Genomic DNA, 27489 nt, shown 5'->3' with positions numbered 1-27489 from the left:
CTTTTCTTCATAAAAAACTGTCGGCACTTGATTTGTAGTGTTTGTTATGGACTAAAGTGATTCACAAGGATCCAGTCCTCTCCCATATCATATTTAAGAGCTATAAAACCACGGGGAGAGCTAGAAGCTGAAGTGCTAGCAGAATGTTTACACCATGCAGCTCTACATCTCCTTTATGTCAAAGGGTAAATAATGCTATCTGTCAGGGGTCTAAAATGTGCCTCTGACATCAGCATCAGGATAAAGAGCAGTTTGCTGAAGCTGAACCAGACAAGCCTGAGGTGATGCTGATGGAAAGAAGGGAGTGCTCTGAGTAATTTTTCTCTTCCATAAGAGCCACTGAACTCAGTGGCTCTCAGACCTTGGAGATACCTAGATACCCAAATAATAATGGAGGCAAAAAACTTCCACTTCTAAAATGTCATGCCTGAACCTATCAGAGACAGATGTGGCCCCAGTAATCCATGCACCCGTAACTCCATGCTCAACTACTATGATTCTCTGTATCAAGGTAGGAAGTCCAATATCCTGAAAAAGCTTCTGCTCCTTCAGAACACAACCACATCCCTGCTCAGCAACACATCACAGCAGAGCTTTGCACTGATTCCCCCATGAACCCACAGCCAGTTCATAGTCTCTGTCTTGATTCACAGAGTTGTTCTTTGCTAACAGGGAGACTCTCTCTCTCTCACTATGGCCTCCAGTGATCAGTCTGTTCTACAGGCACAATGAAATTACAGACAAAAGGGACAATTTGGGACCATGGGAGCTTCGCCCAGACATTGGAACTCCTCATCTAAATGAACGGAAAGTAACTAAGAACCTGGCCACAATCACAGCCTCCATGCAAAATGCATCTCTTTGACTGAGTGTTCTGGCAACAACACTTTTACACTCCCACGGCTCACTCAATCTTTTATTTTATATTAAAAAACCAAACCCCTAAACTACACTTCCTGAAAAAGAAGACAGAGATTTTTGTTCTTAGTCTTGGAGGGTACTTTGTCATAGTTTCAGGATAACTGCACCTGTATTCCCTGTCCATGGTCCCTCAAGGGCTCCCAGACATTACCTCTCCATGGCGGAAACTTGTTTCTCACTCCCTCCTGACACCATGTTTTAAGGCTGCACTGCTCCCTGAACTACACTGCAATATCCCTAGCAAGCAAGTCTGCCTTTGCTTTCTCTCCACGGGCTATGACTAGTGTATTGCCAGCAGATACAAGTTACCACAACTTCTTCTAAGAGAGCACATTTATTCTTAAGGTAAAAGCATTACAGAGAAAACATATAAAAACAATAAACTTTTCTATATGCATGATGAAAGCTTACCAGAGGGCACCCATCGGTCTTATGGGACCCAAGTAGGCCAAGTCCTTCCACCCCTTCTGCAAGGAATGCCCCCCCCACCCTTGGACAGGGGTTCCTGTCCATTTGCTGGATAAGAAAGAAGTCCCTGAGTCAGTTTAAACTCAGGATATTTATCCAAAAGTCCTTCCTTTGACTGTTGTTCTCTGGAGAATCCAGTTTGAACCAGTATATGTGAGCCCTCGCCCACCCTCGCCCCCGGAAGGGGAACTTCTCTGGGAGGGAGGTTTATAAGCTGGCTGATTTGCCTTAATTACCGCCCACTGCTTTTAGTTTCTGGAGGAGTCATGGTACCCCTCCCCCATGGAGTTGAACACAATCATACATAAACCATTCATTTAAAACTATGGACCCCAAAGATAGATATTGCAACTCCATGCAGTATGACACTTGGATACCATACTGATGGGTGCTAGGATCAGAACCTAGTTAGACAGAAGACCATAGTAGGAATAGGCAGGAGCTGGGTCAGAGTTGCAGACGCAGTGGCACTTGAAAGGGCAGCCACAGGGGAAAGTGTGTAGCATCTTTTCACCCCTGGCTTGGGGCTGGATTTCATCTCCACCTTCACAGAGTTCAAATAGTCAGACTTTATGCAAATAAGATGCCATTGCTTAGGGTATGTCTGCACTGGAGCTGGCAGGTGTAAATTCCAGCTTTCGGAGACATACCTGAGTGAGCTCTGATTGAGTTATCACACTAAAAATAGAGTGTAACCAGAGTGATGTGAATGGTGGGAATGGCTACCCTGAGAACAAATACAATAAACAAGCACTGAGAGCTATTTTTGAAGTAATACAAATTTAGTCCAGTCTTTAATTGTGTATAAGCAATAGAAACGCTGTTTTTAAACATGAAAATCTGTTTTATAGTATCACATAGGGAGCAGGAATGGAAAAAAAAGGCATAAAACACTATACATCAACAGTGTATATCTAGATGCCATATACATCAGTAAGAACCAACACCTATTTTTTCCCCAAAATAGTATCTAGATTCTTTACCCTGGCCTCACTGCTGTTCTGTGTGAGATCATTTTTGGGGATGATGTCCAGGAGGCCCTATGATAGATCTCTTATCCTTCCTTCCACCCTGTTCTAAAATTTGCAATGCTCCAAAACTGTCTGTCATATTTCAGCAGACTTTTAAAACCTACCAAAGATCTGAATTTACTGTCAGAGTCATCCTGATCTCATTTCAACAGCTTCATGTCACAGCTGGCATTAACACCCTCAGAGAAGTGTATGTGTTAAAATGTATTTGCTGTCAATGACATCAATACTAAATTTACTATTTTATAAATGAAATAAAACTTTCCAGCAAACTAAGATAGCTCAGGGGATTCACAATGGGTGAAAAATGTTTTACCTTTAGGTCATTGGTATGACTGAATCATGATCAATACTTACATTAATATTTTACCATCCAATAGCTGCTTACAGGACTTCACTATGCAAAGAAAATTAGTGGTCTGAATCTGGCAGTCTTAGAGGACACCTGGATTACATGGTTAGAGAGGCTCAATTACCCTCTTACATCTAAGGGTACCTTCCGCCAGGCAGGAGTAATGGCACGTTGAGGACATACTACTGATGCCCAAGCTGTAGCTAGTTTGTAGATACGGATTTCATTTTCTCCATCTTCCAATCTCAGCACCTTTCATGAGCACTAAATTCATTTTCAAAATGTAAGTGACTGAAGGATGGAATTGAAAGGAAAATGATGTGAGTTTTTATTAAGTGCCATCGTCGGGCTTGACAACTGCTGTCTTTTTGACACTTGCAATTTCAGATGCTATATGGTAACAATCATAATGGTATCAGATAATGGTATGTGCTAACACACCATATATATATATATATAAATCTTTTATATATATAAAAAGAAGGCAGTTTGCTGAAAGCTTCAGTTAAATTAAACCCTCTGAATTTCAAGAAAAACACCCCCATAGTTTACCCAGTATAATTTTTCTTCTCTTCAAACGCCTGCCAACATATCTAGATTGGTAGCTTTGGAAGAAGGTAATTTTCATAGTTAATGAGAAGTAGAAATACTAGAAAGCAGTTCCAGCTCTGTAAAGGGAGGCATTTACACAAGGAGGGAGCATAGTCTAGTGATTAGAACACATAACTGGAAGTCAGGACTCGTGCATTCTCTGCCCATCTCTGACACTGACTCAGTGTGATGTGAGGGTAACTTCATCTCTCTGTTCCTCATCCGTTGGTTTGTAAAGCAGGGAAAATGATACCCATCTTTCTAAAAAGAAACCCCAACACTTTGAGATCTTCATATTCAGGTGCTAGTGTTTGTGTATGTGCCATAATAGGGATTATTACTACAGTTCTATTGTCCTCTCAGAACCAAATATCCCCTATTTCATTATTTTAGTATATAAGTAGCTTATTACTGATAACTGTGCAGAAGGGGGGTAAAGCCTTTATTTCATACAACCCAGAGCAGTTGCCAATAGCTCAGCACATTACTCATTAATTTCAGGGAGTGAAATTTTTTCCCTGACGTAATGCCATTTAAGTCAATGAAGTTACACTGGGGGCAAATTTGCCCCCTTCCCCGAGTCTATAAATCATTTTGACTGATTAGCACTAATGATCTAGAAAACCCAGGATTATTTCAGTGAGTAGCCGTTAGCTGTGTTACACACAAATGCACACAACTATTTTTAGAAGCGGGTACAATGTATGCTACTTTTCAATTCAGACAGATTTCTTGTTCAAATTATGTAAGTGCACTAAAGCAAATAAAGAGCACTAATGTGGCTATTCTGAAGATTTACAGTAAACTGACCATTGGGAGACATTTGGGCTCTAATGGTGCACAAAGACATATGTCCCACCTATGCACTACTTTCTAGTCGCTTTTTGTAGTTTATATTTTTTAAAAAAGAAAAGGAGTACTTGTGGCACCTTAGAGACTAACAAATTTATTTGAGCATAAGCTTTTGTGAGCTACAGCTGAATGCATTCACTGAATGCATCCGATGAAATGAGCTGTAGCTCATGAAAGCTTATGCTCAAATAAAATTGTTAGTCTCTAAGATGCCACAAGTACTCCTTTTCTTTTTGCGAATATAGACTAACACGGCTGCTACTCTGAAACCTTTATATTTTTAGACCAGTAACTAAAGGTTTAATTATTTCTCAGAGTGTATCTAAATGGATTTCTCTGGAGTCTATCTAACCAAAAGGAGTTGGGCACCTAATACATCTAGACTGCTTGGAAAACTTTAGCTTAGTTTCTAATTTGACACCCACCCATTGCTATCAGAATGTCTTGTTCCTATTGGATAGTGGTTTTCAGGAAAATTCAAAGACAATACATTGGTGTGACTAAAATTCTAACCTTCACTCTTGTCTAATTAGTTTGGAAATGGACCTGTGCAGTATAAGTACAGGAAGCTTTCTGAGAGATAGCACAAAGCAAGCTGTTTCTAGTAAGAGAAAGCACTTGACGCTTTTTTTCTCCTAGTTTGTTGTTTTTAATGAAAATCAGGCATTGTGAAACATTATCCAGATGGGTGATTTGTGATTCTTCAGTACACAATATTGTCTCACACGTTTATTGACACACTGTGGTTAATCTTTCCTTGTCTCTATTAATACACTAATTTAAGAGAATTGCATTAGTACTCTAAGGCCTGATTCTCATTTACACTAAGGCATCCTTATACCCCACTGGCAGTTGAAAATCGTCTTAAAATGGGTGTAGATTTTAAAGCCCCTTTCTACTGCTAGAGTAACAATGTAGAGGCACAATACTGTAAATAAGAATCAGGCCTCTAGTCTTTTGTTTTTGGAAAATGGAGTTCAAATGATGCATATCTGGAATTCTGAAGGACATTTATAGTATATAGCTGTTCAATTCAAAGCTTACCAATGCAACACTCAGCAGGATTCGGAGCGTTACACGCAAGAAAATCAGAGCACATTTGTCAAAAGGTTTGCTAAGGTTTGTGAATTTCTGGAGTGGAGTTGGGACATTTATGATTTTGTGTTGAGCTCATGGGAAGTGATTTTTTAGTGTTGCGTTATTTGGTTTTAATTAACTAATGTATGCTCTCAGCAGTCTTATTGCAAGTTCTCCCAACTCTCTTCCCGTTACTGCTCCTGTTGCATATCTCCATCATAATGAACCATCTATGAGCTGAAGAGATGTTCCCTGTCATTCACTAAGAATAAAGGCTCATTTAGCCCTGTAGCAAGATGGGCTGTGTACTTACAGCAGGAACAGCTGACATTTGGATTCATTGCTGAAACGAAGTGGTAGCTAGTGGAAAGCCTATACTTAAAACATATTTTTAGTAACATATTTCTGCTGTCATTCATTGTGATGAGCTGGACCATCATTTTAAGATGTCAGTTTTGCTTATTTATGTGATGCAGAATGGTTCAAGCCAGGTGCTGACAAACCTTAATAAATGGCTGCACAGCAACATAGGCATACATCCCATGCCTCACTGAGTTATGGACTTTGCTAAAATTTTCAAACATGCTTAAGGGATTTAGTAGCCCAATACCTTCTGGTGAGATTTAAGCTCCTAAATCCCTTAAGCACATTTGAAATTTTCATCTTTATGCCTACAGCATATTTATGCCTACAGCATATGCCTTCCAGCAAATTTCTGGAAGCTACATCACTCAGGAGGTAGGTGGCTGCCCTGGTTCACTCATGTGCTGGAAGAAATGATAATGCTGGACTGAGGCATTCTGAACAGCCAATAAATGTTGCAGTCTTGAACTAAATGGCTTCCTGTTGTGACTTTGGGAGAGAACAAACTGGAGGGTATGAGGAATTCCTCAAAGAGTCTAGCTCCCCAGTGTGATCTTAGTAAGATAGCTTGCAGAAACAGGTTGAGATAAGGACTCATGATCATTTTCAGTTCAAGAAGTCATTTTAAAATATTTTTTCCTGTATAGAAAAGGAGCAGATGGTGATAACCCATGCATAGCTGCTAGGAGGGTCAGAAAGCTTTGTGAAAAAGGCCTCCCCCTGTTATAGGAGTCCTCCCGCCCCCGCAACAGAAGTCCCTGTTCATTCCTAGGGAACTACTCAGCCAAAAGGGGATAATGAGACCACAGCCCTGATCCTCCTCCATCTGCCATCCCCCACCTCCGGTATTTTCTCTAAAGGGAGAGGCTATTTGTGTCAGCATAAGAGTTGTGCAAAGTGAGTGCCCCATTGGGTGCAGAGCAGCTCTTGGAAAGATTATGCTTCCTTGAGGCAAAATCTCCCATGTGCTATTTCTGGGATGGGCACACTGACCAGGGTTCTGGCATACCAGCCACAATGGAGCCCCAAGTGTCTTTCCTTTTGTTTTAATGTGTACGTAGTTAATCTCCTGTTACAACCCCGCCCCTGCGTTCCTGATACTTGCACAACCTGCAGTGTTTGTGTTAGACTTTGAAAATTCTGCCCAATTATTTTTTAACAGAGCCTAAAGTTAAGCACCTAAATCCACACTTTGACACGTATATAAGCGACCTGATTTTCAGAGCTGCTAGAGAGCTGCCAGCACCTTCGAAAAACAGGACTCTTATTTATGTACCTAGCTCTAGGAACTCAAGCATCATCATTTTGGACAATTTTCTTCTTATTCCATCAACATTTGTCTGTCTATAACTATAACATAAGGAACAGCAGCTTAAGGACGGAAGGAAGGAAGCAGTCTACTGTGCCAATCATTCAAAAATCCGACTAGAGAAACCACAGAAGGATTAGGGAGGCAATCATTTATTTTGAGCTATTATGCAAGCAAAACAAGTGGCAGAGTCATTCATTTTTAATTGTCACTTTAAAACTCAAATACCAAATTCCCTTGTCACAACTGGCTTTTGGGCCTGTAGGAACTGGCTGTGACGATGTACAGTATATATCTAGTGCCCAGAGACATTGGTTTTCTAATCGGAAAGGAGATGAAATTTTCAAATGGTAAAGCAGGATATTTGTTAATATTCAACACAGACATAGAACAGAAAGAATTAAGACCTTACCTAGTGCTGTTCTTGCTGGTGTGGCATCTTTTTTAATCCAGAACGATACCCAGGATAACACAACTGTTAAGATGCAGGGTATGTATGTTTGAATAGTGAAGTATCCCATTCTTCTACTTAAATCGAAGTATATAGTCATGACTATGTAATCACCTGCAACAACAGGAAAGAAGCCAAAAAGGATATTGTGATGAACTTCCGTTACTCATTTGCCTCACTGGTAATCTTTAGAGCAAGTATTGTTTCAAATATGCAGTGTATGAAATATTTCCTTGTGTTCTGAGACCATCTGTGCAAAAAAGCCCAGGCACAATGCAGCTGAATTAAAGCTTTCTTACTCAGAACTTCCTGTGTTTTATCCCTTTGATAGAAATTTCAATGTTTCTGGACAGCTGGTGTGAGGCGGGGAGTGGACACAAGGTTCTTCCTCTCACCTGAGCTTGACTAATGGGTTTTCCCGAGGCCTCTCTGCTTCCTGAGGCTGGAACTTCAGAATGATTCTATGGCAAGTATCACTAGGCTACTAACTTCCGACAAACTTGCAGTGGCCATTTCACCTTCCCTCTGCCTTCCCTCCTATGGATGCACCTTCCCTTCCAAACACCTGATTCTGGATTTGATCGGCTTCACCTTTTCCCCCTAGAACCATAATGCTGCTCTACACCAGCTGCTAGGGGTCCTTATGCAAGATGAAGCACACAAACTTTCCCCATAAACTGAGAACTTGTTCACAGACATTGAAAGCTCAATGTGGGAAAGCCTTAATTAGCCTCAAATCAAGTTTTCTATCACACAGTAACAAGACAAAGTATAGCATCCTCTCTCGAGGCCTCTTAACAATATTTTCTATGTTCTTTGTGATTGGTAACATTTCAGTATTCTTTAGTACCAAATGTATTATTGAATAGTTGGCATAAAATGTTCCCTTGTGTCAGTAAAGTACATACCACCACCATTTGTAAATTTCGTTTTCTGTCTATCTAGGGTTTTATGTTGTACCCCTCAGCTCAGTGGTGTCCAAATTATATCAGAAATACAGCTCTGTAAGCAAGAATTAAAAGAACAAAAATTAGCATACCATAGTATTTTGCAGAGTGCTGTGCCTACAGTGCAGTGCGTAGGTATGTGTCTTGTCTTTGAGAAGGTATAAAACAGTGTGGGTTTTCTGATTTATGTATGTAAACCACCCTAGCCTGTGGAGAGCTCTTCTGCTCCCAACCTATAGAAGATAAAATTCTCTGTGATTATCAGGCCCTAAGGAGTTCTACGTGAAAGCAATAATGATTGTGTGATCTTATTTGTTATTGAACTGGGATCTGTGAGGTCTGAGAACAGAATATGATGTAAGTACACGACTGAGTTTATTGATACATGTGCATAACTCTCAATAATTGACACTGGGAAGAGTATAACCCTATGTCTATGTTTACTGGTTTACTATACAGCACCTCAGCTTTTATTTCTGCGTTCTTTAAGTAGCTTTAAAAGTCCTTTTGTGATTATTATTGTTACAGATGTGGTTTGATGAGGTTATGATGTAACACTGACAGACCCTGGTTGTCGGCAGGTGGTATAGAACCTGGGACTTCTGGAACTAAATGCATGAGCCTCAAGCCATATGGCTCTAGCTAATGCTGTAGAGCAGACTCATTAATCTCTCTCTCTCTAGGTCGTCTTGGTGCCACTAGATGGGACAGAACCCCACACCCAGCAGGTGTGTGGGTTACAATAACAGACAGGGCATAAACTTGCTTGGACCCCTTCTCCAATCACCTGGCAGACAATATGTACAGTAATCAGCACCCTGCTTTTCCAGCAGAAAGAACTGTATTTCTACTTTAGGGTTAGAAGAATCTCCAAGTATCTAAACGGCTGCCATTTTTAAGGGCTCCCCCAAAATTGCTCACAAAATCCCTGTCACACAGAAAAAAGTACATTGAAAGCTGCAGTTCCTCTTCAAAATGGATCATTATTGGTTGGGTGCCGTCAGCGTTCTTAGTGCTGCACAGAACCATGCAGGGGAGAAAATCTTTGTTCCCAAAGGGCTTATAGTCAACAATGATTGTCATTAAGTAGTTACCCCTTGCCAATTAATTTCACAGAGTGATCGTACAATTATGTCTTCTAGATACAGAGAAAAAAAACTATAGTGATTTCAGATACTGCTACATAGTAACATAGTAACCCTGGTATTCTATGATTTTCTTAGCTCTCATATACCCATTTTAATTCATAGATCTCTTCTAAAGGATGGTAAGTATCGTAATTGCATTTTGCAGAACAGCAGTCAGATGTTTAAAGGTATTTAAAGGTGCCTAAAGACCTAAAGAATATTTGAGTGTCGCCCAGTATGAAATTCATGAATGGCTGGGAGAGCATTCATGTAATATAGCTGGGAGTGATTTTACATGCTAATGGCTGTATGTGGGCAGGCCAGGTATGGCTGCTTTGGCAGCAAAGCCATGTAAAAGGCAACCCAGGCTAGAGAGTTCAGGGGACACAACTGTTCAACAGTCCAGATTGTAGGCTGGAGAATGTCAGAATATGATGCTATAGACAAAGTAAAAGAAAACCCAGATCTAGGTACCAGATTTATTACCACAACATTAGCAGTGTGTCAACTTTCATATCTTCCTCATACCACACAACATTTCTCATAGTGAGGAATGGCGATCAAGCCATGCAGGCAATTGCAGTCGGGACACTCTGGAGCCTTCATTGTATGTAAATTTGTGTCCAGGACACATTCTCCCCCATTTGTTTAATTACACAAACATTTGACTAACAAGTGGTGCACCAAGGATCACCCCTCTGAATCTCCCCTCACACAAGTGAGAATCAGGAGTACCTTAGCTTCGCCAAAGTCCGTGGAGTTACACAAGTGTGAAACTCATGTGAGAAGAGATCTAGCCCCTGAGATTCTAAAGTAAGGCTAGGCAGTGCACTGTTTGGACACTATTAAAGCCGCTGGCATGGGGAGGAAATCATCTCTGCATTAAAAAAGCTGGAAGCACTTATGTCCCTCATGTTGGCACTATCGTGGTAAGTAAAAGCTGCGTGCTGGCCCAAGGCTTTTAAAAACTACTGTAGATTGCAGTATGCATCTAAATTGCATTTTAGATTTTCCTTTAACCTTGGTCAGACCATCTCCTTTTGCATGACCTCAATTTGTCACTCAGCCTGCTGAATAGCTGCATCAGTCTCTAGTTATCTAAAATTTCTTGGTGGTGGTTTTCGTGAGTGTGTATAGCAGTAGCATGCACATGCCACATTGCACACAGTACAGTTTTACAGCTACTTATTTAAAGTACATGAACCATCAATAATCAAAATCACACAGCTTCTATTCTAAAGGATTACAGAAATGTCAAAGGAAGAGGTATGAGTCTTACATTAACAATCCAAAATATAAAATTATTCTCTTCATTCTGCATTGTGGGACATAGTTGTATATGGTACATTAGTTCTGAAGAAATCCCACTGACATCAATGCAATTTCCAGATGAGGAACAAATACAGAACATGCAACACAGATCTACAAAGCAGATTTCAGAGGAAAACCCTGCTTTAAGATAAAAATAACGGATATAATGGGCTTAAAAAAACATAAGTAATCTAATTGCAAAAATGGAGACCACATGGAAACCAAAGAAATCTCCAGTTTGGAACTAAGAAAATAGTTTTAGTTATCAACAACTTAAATAATTTCTCAGGAAACTTACTTAAAAGTTTAACTAAACAATGAGCCAAGTTCATTGAAATAATGAAAATTGCCTGGAGGCAAAATAATCCACCACAGGTTTTATGTAACAAGAAAAAGTGTATCTTAAGGCAACAAATCTTTTAAAGTAATCAAAATACAGAGGCAACATTTCTCATGAAACCCGGATGACTGTTGTCTGTGACCTAAAATACCCTTATTAATTTTAGTTTATAATTTGAAAATAGGATCCTGGGTGGAAAAATAATGATTTTCTATGGATTCAGAACCTGGGGTTTTAATGAATGGTGCTAAGCAGCAGCATAATATCATTTTCTGCTAAAGACTGAGGAAGGCTTGAGTGAACTGCCAAAAGTTTTCCTATATCACATTAAAACTCAACTTCCTTAAGGCTGAAATCTTTGAGTAGCACAGAACTGGAAGTTGTATTTTTAAATAAATCTTTTTACAGTATAACCACATTAATGTACATTGCATAGTAATTAATATCTTCAAATTAGACCATAAGTTCACTCTACTACATTTGTTTCACCATCTTACCCCTCATCGCCAATAATTCTACTGTTATACTCTATGGCTAAAATGGATGGTGAGCCCATTAGTCTTACTAAAAGTTAAATGAAGACTGATTTTAGTGATGTGTAATATGAAACTACCATGTACCAACTTGACAATATTCTGGTTTACTGTATCTTTAGTATGTGAAAGAAGACAAGACTCTTGTTCTTCTCCACCTGAAATGGAGAATAATAAAGAGTGTCAGAGTTCACCTGTGACATTAGTGAGTGTGATTGTGAGAATAAAATATAAAGATGACTAGCAGCATGCTAGGAATATATTACTATAGACCTGTGGGACTCAAAGAGAGCTCATAGGGGTAACTCATTTAACATGTTTGTTTTTTATAATATTTCACAAAATCTACTTAATACCGGATGGGTAAATTTCCCCCATCCTCCAAGTTTCAATCTCTTTTCCATGTCTGAACCCAACATCATCCTCCCCCCACCCCACTCCTCTTTTTTCCCTTCCACCCAACCTTGTCTGACACCTTTTGCTCCCAAAGCCCTCCCCTGTCATTCCTTTATTGATCTCTGACCAAGTCTGCTGTGCTGTCCTAGTAAGTTGAACAACTCTTACTGGGCTGGGTACTCTCTACCTTCCATAGTCTGGAGCACCCCGAGTCAGAAGCACCTCAGATTGCGATGCACATCTCTGATCTGAAAACAACCAGCCCAGTTCACAGGACACTAACCAAGTTAGGATTTCTTTAAGTATCGTTCACCTGTTATTGATGCCACTTCCGCAGTTGACTTGTCTATCCAATTGCTATGATGTGCTGAAATGATTTTGCCAGATGCTGCCCTCTTACTCCATCAGGGAGAGGAAGACCTACCTTTGGAATATCCAAAAATTGAGCACAATTGTGGATGAGACAGTCTGGCAGCAGTGACTCTAGAAAGAGGTTCTCTTATTTAAAATAAAAATAATGATAAAAATAGGACATTGTAAATGCTTCTTGGAGATGCAGAGAAGATGAAAGGTAGGGGAATAAATGTCCCTGTCTCCCTTAAAATCTTGATAACCAAAGAAAATGTACTAGAGCTTATGCAATCTTTTATTCTGACTCTTCCAGAACATGTTTTTCCATGTGTATTACTAGTGCTCATCGCCATGGAACAATCTTTGATCTCAAGCACTCTAGGATGAATGCTCCCAAGGCCTAGAAAAAATAAAAAGACTGAGGTCACCCTGCTACTTAGGTTTTTTTCTCAGATGGCTACACATTGCTCTGATGACAATTTTTCTCCAGTGTGAGTAACGGTGTGCATGTTCCCACAGGTGCACACACACAAGAGCAGACAGGCACATTTGCACACATTCCAACATGTAAATGTACTAATTCTGAAGTATTATATTACAGGTAACTTGTGTGCATGATATGTTAAATAACCGTCTCTATGTGTCTCCAGGGGTGGCTTTTAGTATCATTTGTATTATCATAGTGTTGTAGCTTAAGAGCCTCAATCTTGGACTAGGATTCCATTGTGGCAGGCGTTATGCAAACACAACAAAAAGATGATGCCAGCCCTTAGGAACATACAATCTAGATTAATAATTGCTCTAGGCATGGACAATGTATGTATGCACTCTGCACAGGCCAGAGGCTGCTGTCTTAAGTAATATTGAGTATGCATTTTTCCTTATGAAATACAGTGAGCCCATTAATTGCAAATGGCTAGCAGTAGTAGTGATTGTGTTGTTATTACATAAGTTATAGGTCTTTTTTTTATTACACAGAGCCATATATAATATGGGGGTGGGGGAGACAAGCAAATTCCAAAAGCATCAGTTTTCATAATAGGAACGTTGAGGGTTGTTTTAAAGAATATAATAAAAAAAGACACATGCGTAAATAAAAGGGATTAATGTAAGGGGATTAATATTAAGGACCAACTCCTGGTCTCATTGATGCCAATGGAAGATTTGTCTTTGACTTAAGTAGGACCAGGATTTGGCCCTAAATTATAACTCATAACTGAACTGTCTCTTATTTAAATGTTTGCCATTGTAAAGATATTATTTTCTTTGTGTAACAACATTAAGAAGTATAACATTTGGGAACATATTTTCACTGAAGCTATCTGTTGTTTATTTACTGAGTCAGCAACAGGTAATTTACATTTGACGTTATTTGCTCTTCCGTAGCCAATAACCTTTCAGTTTCTTTGATGGAACTAGCATTTTCAAGAGCCCAATAAAATGTCAAAGTTTTGTTGAATGACATTGTGTCTGTTTTGAAAATCTGATAACTAGTATGTATTTACATTTATTTCATCCTATGATTTTGAATGGTAGTGTTAAGCTTGGAAACATTTATGAAATGTGTTAGAGGTCTAAATTATTCATATTGGCCAATTTTTAGAATTATTGACATACGTGTATGAAATAAAATGTTTAAAAATGAACCTTTTTCAATAGTTTAAATAACTGTGAAACCGAAAAGCCGGTAATTATCATGTCCGAAAGAACTCATTATGTACTGAACCCCCTACATTTTAAAGTAGTTGATTTGAAATGTGGTTGCACATATTCTACAGTCTTCAGTTACACTACACAACTTATGTTAAGTCCCCTTTAGCTCTTTGAGAGTACAGGGGAGATAGACCAACATCTGTGTATATAGCTGCGTACAAGAAGGCAACCCCAAAGATATAAACTCCCAAACAATAAAGCCTGAGTTACTAAGGTGATTTGTTTGAGCAATTAAAAAGAGTTTGATCGTTATAATGATAGCTTTATTCTGAAAACCTAAGTGCTCTTTGTTTGCAGCACTACTATAGAGCATAATGCTTCCCCTCAAAATAGGCCATGTAAAGTTACAGCATCCTACTCATCCAAGCACTGCTGCCAACATCAGAATTGCTTTTAGATCATGTCTAGCCATAATGACATTTTCATTTCAGAGCAGAAAATGGCATTTTGTATGTTCTTTCAAATATGGAATTAATGAAAATGATTGATTTTTCATTTTATTATTTTAAGGTACAAATAATATTGAGCAGTCCTCACAAAAAATGTAGGTTCATCAAACCAAGCAATACAAATGAAAACATATAATACCACAAGCAGAAATTCCGTCCATGATTACAAGTCTAGTTCAATTTCTGACTGAACAATAGAAAAGCTACACATATAACCTCTATCACCTAGAATGCATTTAGCGCATCAAGCAGAAAGTAAATCAATGTCCAAATATTGTAGATCATGAATGATCTATTACTCTTTATTCATAGAGAAAATATCACTAAGTATCACAATTAGGCTCCTCTTTTGTTCCTAAGAAAAGATTAATAATATCCAATGTAGTCTGAATAATAATAAATTACCATATGCCACTGCTGTGTCTGTGAAGATGAGACCAGAAGACCCTAAAATATGAATTATTTTTATAGGGTTATATAGCATTGCAAGGGTTATTGGCTGGGAGCACAATAATGCTTTTAGAACAAAACATTTTCCACACTCTTTGAAATATAGAATTCAGCAGGAGTAATGAGCAGACACTAAGGTAATGCTTCTCAAACTCATTTTGCTGTTAATAATTGTCCAAACATGCCTAGAGAGCCACAGTTTAATGTCACCTGTTAGGCAGTGCTGATCACATCCTACTTATATATAGTACTAAGACTTTTAATGACACGATCCATTGACAATTGACAATATTGCTTGGGGCAGGGGGCCTGCCCTCTTTGTTTTTAATAATGTTTGGCATAGTCTCACATGCTTTAATGTCCACACTTTTATTATTCAGAATTTCATTTAGACTGATACAATTAAAACTGGAAATGGAATCTAAATTACTTTGAATTTTAGAACAGTTCAGGTTTCAATAATTGGACCTAAACCTGCCTTGCTAGTGTTGGGTCTGACTCAAAGCCAAGAGACTATTTTCTAGAACTGTTTCAGAAATTGAATTTTTTTTTTACAAAATACCAAGTCATTGAAAATGTAATTTTTCATAGGAAAGGGTCAGTTTCAACAAATTTCCCATTTAGAAAAAAATTGAAAAAAGTTTCAAAATTGTCAGAACATGCCATTTTGACATTTTCTATATGAAATGTTATGTTTTCCCAGTTCAAAATGACTTTTCATTTCAAAATTTAAGTTAAATAATAAAAAAGAGGTCAAAATTTAAATGAAATGTTTTAATTGATCTGAAGCATTCCCGCCACCGCTCCCCCTGCCTCCCCAGATTTTCAGTTAGCAAAATGTTTTGAGATTTGGATTTTTTGTCCTGATCTGGGCAGGAAAACTTTTTGAAATCTTGAAAACTTTCATGGGACAGGAAAACAGTTTCCCAGCTGGCTCTACTATTTCAAGGTTCAGCTGTAGATGAAATCTCTGTTGTTTGTGCAAAACTTCTTCCCCCAAATGGCAGAAACTTCATGAGAATAGCCGTTTACTGTGATTACTGAGATTACTGTGCATTTTACAAAAATCAGTTGATCTCACAATCCTTCTACCATCTGTGGCAGAATCTCACGAGAACATATTACAAGATTCTGGTCAAATCTGAATCCCAACCTCAAGCCCTACAGCAGCTTTCATTGATTTTAAGACCAGACGGGACCATTGTGATAACTGAGTCTGATCAGCATAACACAGTCCTTAGGACTTCCCTGAATTAATCACTGCTTCAAGTAAAATAGATGTGGTTGAACTAGAACATATCTTTTAGCAAAACATCAAATCTTGACTTAAAGAATTTCAGTTGTAGAGAATCCACCACAACCCTTGGTAAATTATTCCAATGGTTAATTACCTTCACTGTTAGAAAAAAATTGCACCTTATTTCACATCTGAATTTGTCTAGCTTCAATTTCCAGCCATTGGATCTTATTCTACCTTTGTCTATTAAATCAAAGGGCCCTCTTATAGTCTGGTGAACATGATCACCAGTTTGGGAAAAACAATTGGCCAAGTTTGTAACTTTTATCTCAGAGCCCTGTTTATTTATCACAACACACATATGAAATGTGGAACACCACCACTAAGTAACAGCCCTGTTCCTAGCCTAGTTTTGGGGGTCTCTGTACTCCTGCAGCTTAATCTTTTCCAGTCTAACGGAGTCTACAAGTCCTATTTGCCTTCTCATAGCCAACTTCTGCAGCCACAGGAGAATGTGCTCCCAGCCCTCTCCTGGTCCCAGGCACTCTCAGGAAGTTGGGGTCTTTACTTACATCCCTTAGCTGGGAATCATCCGAACCAGTCACTTGATGCTGTCCAGCTGGGTTTGATGATTCCCAGCACCCACCCGCTGGGCTTCTCTCTAAAACAAGGTTGGTGGCTCCCTCCTCCCCCACCACCTGAGCCCTTAAAAAGGCAGATGGCCCTATTTCACCTCTATTATCAAATATCTGTTCCCCAGATAGGTTCTTGCAGTTGGTGATCAAGACACCTCTTCACCTCCTGTTTGTTAGAATAAACAGATTGCGCTCCTTGAATCTGCCACTATAAGACATGTTTTTTAATCCTTTAAACATTCACCCAGCTCTCCTCTGAGCCCTTTCCAATTTATCAACATCTTTATTGAATTGTGGCCGCCAGAACTGGACACAGTATTCCATCAGCAGTTGTACGAGTGCCAAATACAGCGGTAAAGTTACCTACTCCTACTCAGTATTCCCCTGTTTATACATCCAAGGATCACATTAGCCCTTTCAGTCACAGCGTTGTACTGGGAACTGTTGTTTTACTTTAGAGGGAATACATGGGCCAAAGGTGTTAACATAATTCAGTCACTGACCAACAATAAACAGTGTTAAACGAGGTCTGGGCTTTGGTATACAAAGACCTCAGCCTGCTTAGGACCATGGCAAATACACCATTAGAAAGACACAGAAAAGAAGGAGAAAAAACAGCTGAAGTGTTTAAAATGCGACGTATTAAACAAGATTTTAATTTTAACAACATCCCCTGTTTCCTTTAGCTGTAGACAATTTTTAGGAGGAAAAACTCCCTGTTCTTTGACAGTCTTTTAGAGGGTACCTAAGAGGGCAACAACTTGTATTTGTCAAGTTGTATTTGTCCTTTTGTGGGGAAAGAGAAGTTAGTTGAGGTGGGCTGGAGATGTCCTCGCTGCTGCTGTTGTTGTTTGTCAGGGTTCCTTCCCCACTCTGAACTCTAGGGTACAGATGTGGGGACCTGCATGAAAGACCCCCTAAGCTTATTCTTACCAGCTTAGGTTAAAAACTTCCCCAAGGTACAAACTTTGCCTTGTCCTTGAACAATATGCTGCTACCACCAAGTGATTTAAACAAAGAACAGGGAAAGAGAACACTTGGAGACGTCTTCCCCCAAAATATCCCCACAAGACCTACACCCCCTTTTCGAAGGAAGGCTTAATAATAATATCTTCACCAATTGGTACAGGTGAACACAGACCCAAAACCTTGGATCTTAAGAACAATGAAAAATCAATGAGGTTCTTAAAAGAAGAATTTTAATTAAAGAAAAGGTAAAAGAATCACCTCTGTAAAATCAAGATGGTAAATACTTTACAGGGTAATCAGATTCAAAACATAGAGAATCTCTCTAGGCAAAACCTTAAGTTACAAAAAGACACAAAAACAGGAATACACATTCCTTCCAGCACAGAGAATTTTACAAGCCAAAAAACAAAAGAAAATCTAATGCATTTTCTAGCTAAATTACTTACTAACTTTACAGGAGTTGGAAGGCTTGCATCCTTGATCTGTTCCTGGCCAAGGTATCACACAGACAGACAAAAACCTTCCCCCCCCTCCAGCTTTGAAAGTATCTTGTCCCCTCATTGGTCATTTTGAGTCAGGTGCCAGTGAGGTTACCTTAGCTTCTTAACCCTTTACAGATGAAAATATTTTGCCTCTGGCCAGGAGGGATTTTATAGCACTGTATACAGAAAGGTGGTTACCCTTCCCTTTATATTTATGACATTGTTCAAGCCCAATCCTAGAAGGAAAAGCCCCCTTGTTTGACAGTCTCATAGATGGTATCCAAGATGGCGATAACTGCCATTGCAGGACATGTTTGGGATTCACCTGGAGCTGGTAGTGGTGGTGTTTATTACCAGGCTCTTAGCATTGGTGTACAGGCCATAAAAACATTTCTTCTCTTCATGTCCCTTGGTACCTTGATTAATTTTGCTCTCAACAGCATAATTCTGTGCTAAATGAGTGCTCAGTTGTCCCCACTTTTCACCGTCCCTTTTTGTGGTCAGTTCCATGCCCTCCTCACTAGTCTAAACAGTCTGTGCCCTAGAAGATTAATTCCCCTTCTATTGAGCCTTGAACTTATCCTTCACCCCTGCCTAAACCTGATCCGAATCCAAATACTGCCTGTTCTCCTCTTCTCTTCTCTAAAGTTATATTTGTACTTCTGAATTTTCAGACCACACACCTTTCTTAACATTTTTTTTAATCACAAGTATACATATTGTCTTATCTGGTTCACAGTAACAATTCACTCTTCTTTGACCTGTGATTGCTTTAGTCACGTACAATATCTGCATAAATGCCCTGAATTCACATGCATAACTCCTCACTATCCTTAAAATAGTTTCCTTTACTCGGACAAAGAATCATCCTCAAATCATTTGTCAACATTCAATTCTGAGAAGTCTTTCAACAATAATACACCAATTATTCAAACACCAACAAACTCTCCTCCCCTTCAGATAATTGACTTTTCAGTCCCTGGCCATTCGGTTCATAGCCAGATGATTTGTATTGTCTGTACAGTTTAGACTGTAGACTCCATTGACTTTATCTGCAGAACAGTAATGTTGACCTAAAACTGTTAAAGGAACAAAGTAACAAATTTAGGTTGAGTTGGTCAATATCTGTCTCCTCATTGTCTCCGGGGCTTTCCTTTGTTTACTAATAGATTCTCTAAGTCTTATGACATGTAGCATTATAAACTATCTAAAACACAAAAAAGAAACATGCATTGTGTTTCCATTAAATTTCTCAGCTCAATTGTCATGTCACTGCAAGAAAAAAAGTACACCATCCAAACGTAAAAAAAAAAAGTACACCATCCAAACGTCCACTCTTCTCTTCTTCTCTGTGGTTCCTCAAAGTTATTCACCTTCTCCCCATGTTGGAAGAGGGACCATTATAGACTATATAGAGGAAGAGGATGAGGAGTCCCTATCAGAGTTTGTGGGGAAAAACAAGGGAGAACGCTCCAATAGAATATGACCATTCATACCAAATTCACAGCTGATTATGAAAAGGTGTAACACGAGTGAAGTCGACAGATTTGCACCCACTTACACCAGAGGAATTTGATGGTTCACAAACAAAAATGCAAGCTGCTAGTAATCAACCAGGATGAAAATATGCCAACCTGCCTTAACTAATGTGCACACTGTGCACTTGCACAGGGACAGCACCTCAGGAACCTCCCCCCACCCGCAATGACTAGGGAAAAAAACAAAACCAAAATGACTCCCAAAAAAACTGAAAGGTGCTGTGACCCTGTGTACCAAATTGGAAAGCCACTTGCTCAAATTTGATCTGCTTACTCAAATTTGGCCTGGCCACTCCTCTGTCATGTTTACAGACGGTGGAAAGGGAGAGGTCCCAATTTCTGTAATTTGCAGAGCCCCCATATTCTTTAATCCAGATCTGAAAAATATGATACATTTTGTATATTGTATCCTTCTCAAGAGCATGTGGTGGTATTATTTTTGGTAATTACTTTGAACATTTCAGTTTTCCTCATTTAATTGGTAAAGTATAAATATCTATGTAATTACCAAAATTAGGTCTTATTTTGGAACAAGTTTGTAAATCTTAGCCTTATATTCTTTATTGCTGTAATCCACAGTTCTGATCTATTCCAGCGGGACTCTGTGAAAACTTTGAGGGAGGATGGGGGTCAGAAAAGGGGTCTGAATTCTCAATAGCAAAACCACAATATTTTTACTAATTCAGTACATTTTGGGCTTAGCATTCAGGGTTGAGGAATCAGTATATGCCACCAAAATAGGCTGACTGGCAATTGTATATGATTATGTTTAGTATGATTTTTATTTAAATGAGTGTGTTGCTATTATGTTGCCATGATAACTGAATCTCCAGTGGAACAAAAAAACAGTATAGAATGGAGTGTGATTTAAATGGATTTAAAGTTATTTCTAACTGAAGGTTTGTGGAACATTAACTGCAAACATATCTTTCTTTTACTGAAGCAGCAACTGCCATGCCTGTTTCATTCATGTGGAAGGGCTCAGTTAAGAAGAAAAATGCTGCTCCTAATGGAATAAAATAGCTAAGGAAAGGATTGCAGCGACTATTCCAGTGTAGCAGCAGCTTTAACACCAGACATGGTTTTCAGCAAGAACAGCTATCCTAACTGACCATTACGGCCTGGTATCAGTTACCGTTACTGTGTCCTATTCACAGTGAAGAACTGGACATGAAATTCTGGACCTACTGAAGTCAATGGAGGTTTTACCATTGACTTCAAACAGACCAGGATGTCATCCTTAAATATAAAGGGTAAAATTTTCAAAAACACTTAAGTCCCATTAAAAGACAACGGGACATAGATTGCTAAATCATTTATCCCAAATATCTCTATTTTATGAACTGTAAGACTTAATCTGTGGGTAGCTGTAGCCTAGGGGAATGAGTGCAGGTCTGGGTTTCTAAATACCTGGTCTGGCCCTCAAAAATATTTGCTATGTATCCTTACTTTATGCTTCAGTTATCCCATCTATAAACTGAGGATAATAATGCTTACACCTATTTGCAAAGGGTTTGGAGATAAAACATATAATATGAGTGCCAAAACTGAAATCAGAGTTTCATTGTAAACCCTATTTTGATCCTCTAATTATTTTTATAGATGCATAGGGCTTGCCCTGAATTTTCCTTTGCCCTGAACCACACTTCCACCAGATGGGTGTAAAAATTTAGACCATCAGAATTATCAGAGCTGATTACGAAATGTGTTTTGCTCCGAGGGAAAAATAATTATGACAATGTAAAAGTTACAAACTCATGTTATTAAGGTTCAGTTTAAAAGCAATCTGGACATTTACAACCTAAATACGAAGTGAAGGACTAAAATCCATATACTGTTTATGTTACAACCTGATATATAGACTGTGTCAGCTCTTTTTACAGGCCCAAAATCCAGAGTTTGGTCAAGAAGACAGAGGCCTAGCAAATAGTGAACAATATTAGCTAAGAAACAGAACAAACAAAGGACAACCTTGCTTGCAAACAGACCTAAGGAATGAAAGGGGCCCTGTTTCTTCTGTAGAAGAGGTGCCTTCCTACATACCAGCCTTGAGTTTATGGAAGAGATTCAAACATGTCAGTATGAGATATGATATCCTCCCTCTCACAGATGTGCACCTCTCCTCCAAGCCATTGCCAGTGGTTGCCTTAGAAACACAAATGAACAACTAAAAGACAATCTTTATTGCTATATACTTTTCATTTGTCCTTTTGCTTTAACTCCTAGGGGTGGACCTGTCAGACAATCAGGGGAGCAACTTCATTCCTATGGATCCCAAATCAGAATTCAACATATATATCTTATACTAACACACTCTATATATTGTTTAAAGAAAAACACCTGTGTACTAATTAAGTGTCATGTGTTAACCTGAAACCATGGGCAGAAACATTATGTAATCTTTGACCATTGGCTACTGTGCTTATCTTGTCTTGCAGTTGGACCTACCCAGGGGTCTGGGACTGCCTACCCCGTCATTTCCCTCTGCCCATGGAAAATCCATATAATCTATTGTAATCAATTGTTCGGCAGTGTCTCTGAGCCTAATAAGCAAGGTGACACTCCGTCAGCACTCTGTGTAATAAATAAATAAATAAATAAATAAATGATTATACATGGTGTCCATATTTTGTTCCTTCTCTAAGTACAGGCAATTTGTCCATTCAAGAGCTCTCTGAATAACCATCAATTCTGGGAAAGGAATGCAAGTAAATTTTTCATAATCTCCTCCCCAATAAAATCTACCAGACTGGAGAATGAAGTACCTTATTTAGCAAATGAACAGGTAAGTCACAGGACTCAGCAATGCGATTTTCCCTATACTGCCTTATGATGTGCCACAACCTGATCTGAGAGTGCAGTTCAGTCCCCATGTCCAATCGTTTTCTTCTCTGTTGAGACTGGTAAAAAGACACAGTCAAGTGTGATGGCTGGTTTGGCAATGTCTACCATGTACCAAACTCAGACTACTTGATCATTTTTTTTAATTTATGAGTGAATTTAGTCTTTCTGAATGTTAAGTTCTAATAGCCAGGGACTGAGCCAGGCATAGTATAGGCACGTGCTTCTATCAACAAGAATCCAGGTCCCCAGAGCATGTCTGTTCTAGTAAAAATTATCCTTTAAAAGGTACAGAAGGGACCAAAGCACCACCTCCCCTTTCTTCTTTTTCCTTTTGTGATTGTTCTTGATAATGAAAGTGTATTCTCTTTGTGGATAGAGTTCTTTTTTATTACCACATGTGGAACAAAGTTATTCTTGATATCTTACTCTCATGTATTTATTCATGGGCTTGGCTACCTCAAAAGCATCCATATTATGCTTAACACTTTCTTAAATAACGAGTTAAGCATTTGGGGATTCAATTTTTTTTCCTGCACATGCTCCTACCCTTTGACAATGCACCTTATTGCTGACTAGGACTCCTGGACCTTCATGGAGCAGAGACTTCCATAGGTACCATATTGTGCAGTGGTTTTGTGATGTGGTTAAGTGGGAACAAACACACTTGTGGCTTAATGAAACATATTGACTCCAGGTTAAAGGCTCTTGAGCTAATCCACTGCACCATTTAGCCCTGAAACTAGGTTTCTAAGCCCTGGTCAACACAACAAGTTTAGGTCGAACTTAGCAGCATTAGAATGATTTAACCCTGCATGCGCCCACACAATGAAGCCATTTTTGTCAACTTAATGGGCTCTTAAAATCGATTTCTGTACTCCTCTCCGACGAGGGGATTAGCGCTGAAGTTGACATTGCTGGGTTGAATTTGGGGTAGTGTGGTCGCAATTTGATGGTATTGGCCTCCGGGAGCTATCCCAGAGTGCTCCATTGTGACCACTCTGGACAACACTCTCAACTCGGATGCACTGGCCAGGTAGATAGGAAAAGCCCCACAAACTTTTGAATTTCATTTCCTGTTTGGCCATGGTGGCAAGCTGATTAGCACAGGTGACCATGCAGATCTCATCAGCAGAGGTGACCATGGAGTCCCAGAATCGCAAAAGAGCTCCAGCATGGACCAAACGTGAGGTACTGGATCTGATCGCTGTATGGGGAGATGAAACCGTGCTATCAGAACTCCATTCCAAAAGACGAAATGCCAAAATATTGGAAAAAAATGTCCAAGGGCATGAAGGACAGAGGCTATCACAGGGACCCGCAGCAGTGCCCACGTGAAACTTAAGGAGCTCAGGCAAGCCTACCAGAAAACCACAGAGGCAAATGCCCGCTCGGGGTCAGTGCCCCAGATATGCCGCTTCCATGATGAACTGCATGCAATTCTAGGGGGTGCCCCTATAACTACCCCACACCTGTATGTGGACTCCTGCAAGATAGTCTCACGCAACAGGGATGAGGATTTTGGGGATGAGGAAGAAGAGGAGGAGGGGGAGGTTGAAGATAGAGCACACCAGGCAAGCGGAGAAACCATTCTCCCCAACAGCCAGGAACTGTTTATCACTCTGGAGCCAATACCCTCCCAACCCGGGCTCCTGGACCTTGAAGGCGGAGAAGGCACCTCTGGTGAGTGTACCTTTGTAAATATAATACACAGTTTAAAAGCAAGCGTGTTTAATGATTAATTTGTCCTGAAGACTTGGGATGCATTCACTGCCAGTACAAATACTGGAAAAGTCTGTTAACGTGTCTGGGGATGAAGCGGAAATCCTCCAGGGACATCTCAATGAAGCTCTCCTGGAGATACTCCCAAAGCCTTTGCAAAAGGTTTCTGGGGAGGGCAACCTTATTGTGTCCTCCATGGCAGAACACTTTACCACACCAGGCCAGTAGCACGTAGTCTGGAATGACAGCATAAGAAAGCATGGCAGCTGTGGTCCCAGTGTTTGCTGGCATTCAAGCAACATCTGTTCTTTATCTCTCTGTGTTATCCTCAGGAGAGTGATATCATTCATGGTCACCTGGTTGAAATAGGGGAATTTTATTAAGGGGAAATTCAGAGGTGGCTGTTCCTGCTAGGCTGTTTGCCTGTGGCTGAAAAGAAATCATCCCCGCTGTTAGCCACGCAGTGGGGAGAAGGGTGAAGTGATTATCCCAGAGAATTGGGTGTGGGAGGGATTTAGTTGGGTTTGTGCTGCATGTTAACCCGAAAACATCAGCCCCTCCTTTTAAATGGGCAATGTGTCTTTTTCAATTTTACTCTCCCTTTTTTTTTCCTCCCACAGCTGCAAATGTTTCATCTAGCATCTCCGTCCTAGAGGCAAGCGCAGACAAGAAGGTGAAAAAAACGCACTTCCGATTAAATGTTCTCTGAGCTCATGCAGTCCTCCTGCACTGAAAGAGCCCAGCAGAATGCGTGGAGGCAGACAATGTCAGAGTCCAGGAAAGCACAAAATGAACACGAGGACAGGAGTGACGCGCGAGAGGATAGATGGCTGGAGCAACAGGAGAGGTGGGAGGACCGTGATGAGAGAAGGCAGGATGCAATGCTGAGGCTACTGGAGGATCAAACTGATATGCTCCAGTAGTATGGTTGAGGTGCAGGAAAGGCACAGACCACCACTGCAGCCCCTGTGTAATCAACCGCCCTCCTCCCCAAGTTCTGTAGCCTCCTCACCCAGACGCCCAAGAACGCAGGGGGGTGGAGGGGACCCTCCAGGCACCCAACCACTCCACCCTAGAGGACTGCCCAAGCAACAGAAGGCTGGCATTTAATAAGTTTTGAAATGCAGTGTGGCCTTCTCGTTCCCTCCTCCCCTCCTCCCCCACCCCACCTGGTGCTTCCCTCCTCCCCCTTGGCAGTTATCCCCCTATTTGTGTGACAAATTAATAAAGAATGCATGAATTTGACTTTATTTCATGACTTTAATGCATGACTTTATTGCCTCTCTGATATGCAGCGTGCCCTCCTGTATTCTTCTAACTGCCCTGGTGTCTGGCTGTGCATAATCAGTGGCAAGGCGATTTGCCTCAACTTCCCACCCCTCCATAAACATATCCCCCTTACTCTCACAGATATTGTGGAGCACACAGCAAGCAGTAATAACAATGGGAATATTGGTTTCGCTGAGGTCTAACTGAGACAGTAAACTGCACCAGCGCACCTTTAAACGTCCAAATGCACATTCTACCACCATTCTGCACTTGCTCAGCCTATAGTTGAACAAGTCCTGACTACTGTCCAGGGTGCCTGTGTACGGCTTCATGAGCCAGGGCATTAAGGGGTAGGCTGGGTCCCCAAGGATAACTATAGCCATTTAAACATCCCCAGCCATTATTTTCTGGTCTGGGAATAAAGTCCCTTCCTGCAGCTTTTGAAACAGACCAGAATTCCTGAAGATGCGAGCGCCATGTACCTTTCCCGGGCATCCCACGTTGATGGTGGTGAAACGTCCCTTATGATCCACCAGTGCTTGCAGCACCACTGAAAAGTACCCCTTGCGGTTTATGTATTGGGTGCCTTGGTGCTCCGGTCCCAAGATAGGGATATGCGTTCCGTCTATCGCCCCACCACAGTTAGGGAATCCCATTGCAGCAAAGCCACCCACTATAACCTGCACATTTCCCAGAGTCACTACCCTTGATAGCAGCAGCTCAGTGATTGTGTTGGCTACTTGGATCACAGCAGCCCTCACAGTAGATTGATTCCCAACTGATCGGTAGCTGTCTGGCGCTGCACGCTTCCAGAGGGCTATCGCCACTCACTTGTGAACTGTGAGGGCTGCTCTCATCTTGGTATTCTTGCGCCTCAGGGCAGGGGAAAGCAAGTCGCAAAGTTCCATGAAAGTGCCCTTACGCATGCAAAAGTTTCGCAGCCACTGGGAATCATCCCAGACCTGCAACACTAAATGGTCCCACCAGTCTGTGCTAGTTTCCCGGGCCCAGAATCTGCGTTCCATGGCATGAGCCTGCCCCATTGCCACCAGGATGGCCAAATTGCCGGGGCCCATGCTTTGAGAGAAGTCTGTGTCCATGTCCTCATCACTCTTGTCACCACACTGCTGTCGCCTCCTCGCCTGCTTTTACAGGTTCTGGTTCTGCATATACTGCATGATAATGCGTGAGCTGTTCACAATGTTCATAACAGCTGCAATGATCTGAGTGGGCTCCATGCTTGCCGTGGTATGGCATCTGCAGGAGAGCAGAGTTGTAGGGGAAGCAGTGGTTGGATGACCAGTTTTGCAGACCTACTGCACCGTCTGCTGCCAAGACAAAATAGCTGAGTGGGCTGCACACTTGCCATGGTATGGCGAGACAAGAGCAGCCGAGCAGAGTTGCAGTGGAAGCGGTGGATGACGACGGTCATATAGAGGACCTGCAAGGTGGATTCATAGCACTCGATGACAACGGTTTACAGCCCTACTGCACCATCTGCTGAAAGCAATATGGCGCCCTCACGGAAAGAAGGCGAGAAATGATTGTCTGCCTTTGCTTTCATGGAGGGAGAGACGACTGATAACACGTACCCAAAACCACCCGCGACAATGTTTTTGTCTCATCAGGCATTGGGAGCTCAACCCAGAATTCCAATGGGCAGCAGAGACTGCAAGAACCGTGGGATAGCTACCCACAGTGCAACACTCCAAAAGTCAACGCTAGCCATGGTACTGTGAACGCACTCCACCGACTTAATGCGCT

General features: G+C 40.6%; 1 protein-coding gene across 1 annotated transcript in view; it reads right to left on the bottom strand.

Annotated features, from left to right (window-relative positions):
• GABRG3 (gamma-aminobutyric acid type A receptor subunit gamma3) overlaps nt 1–27489 on the bottom strand; it is a 530598-nt gene that overhangs the window by 7712 nt on the left and 495397 nt on the right. Inside the window, exon 7 of the mRNA XM_084610241.1 lies at nt 7377–7529. Within this exon, the coding sequence (XP_084466367.1) occupies nt 7377–7529 (153 nt within the window). The remainder of the gene's footprint in view (nt 1–7376; nt 7530–27489) is intronic.

Source organism: Lepidochelys olivacea, assembly GCF_965140295.1.
Source record: "Lepidochelys olivacea isolate rLepOli2 genome assembly, chromosome: 1".
NCBI lineage: Eukaryota > Metazoa > Chordata > Testudines > Cheloniidae > Lepidochelys > Lepidochelys olivacea.
This window is presented reverse-complemented; position numbering and strand designations above follow the sequence as displayed.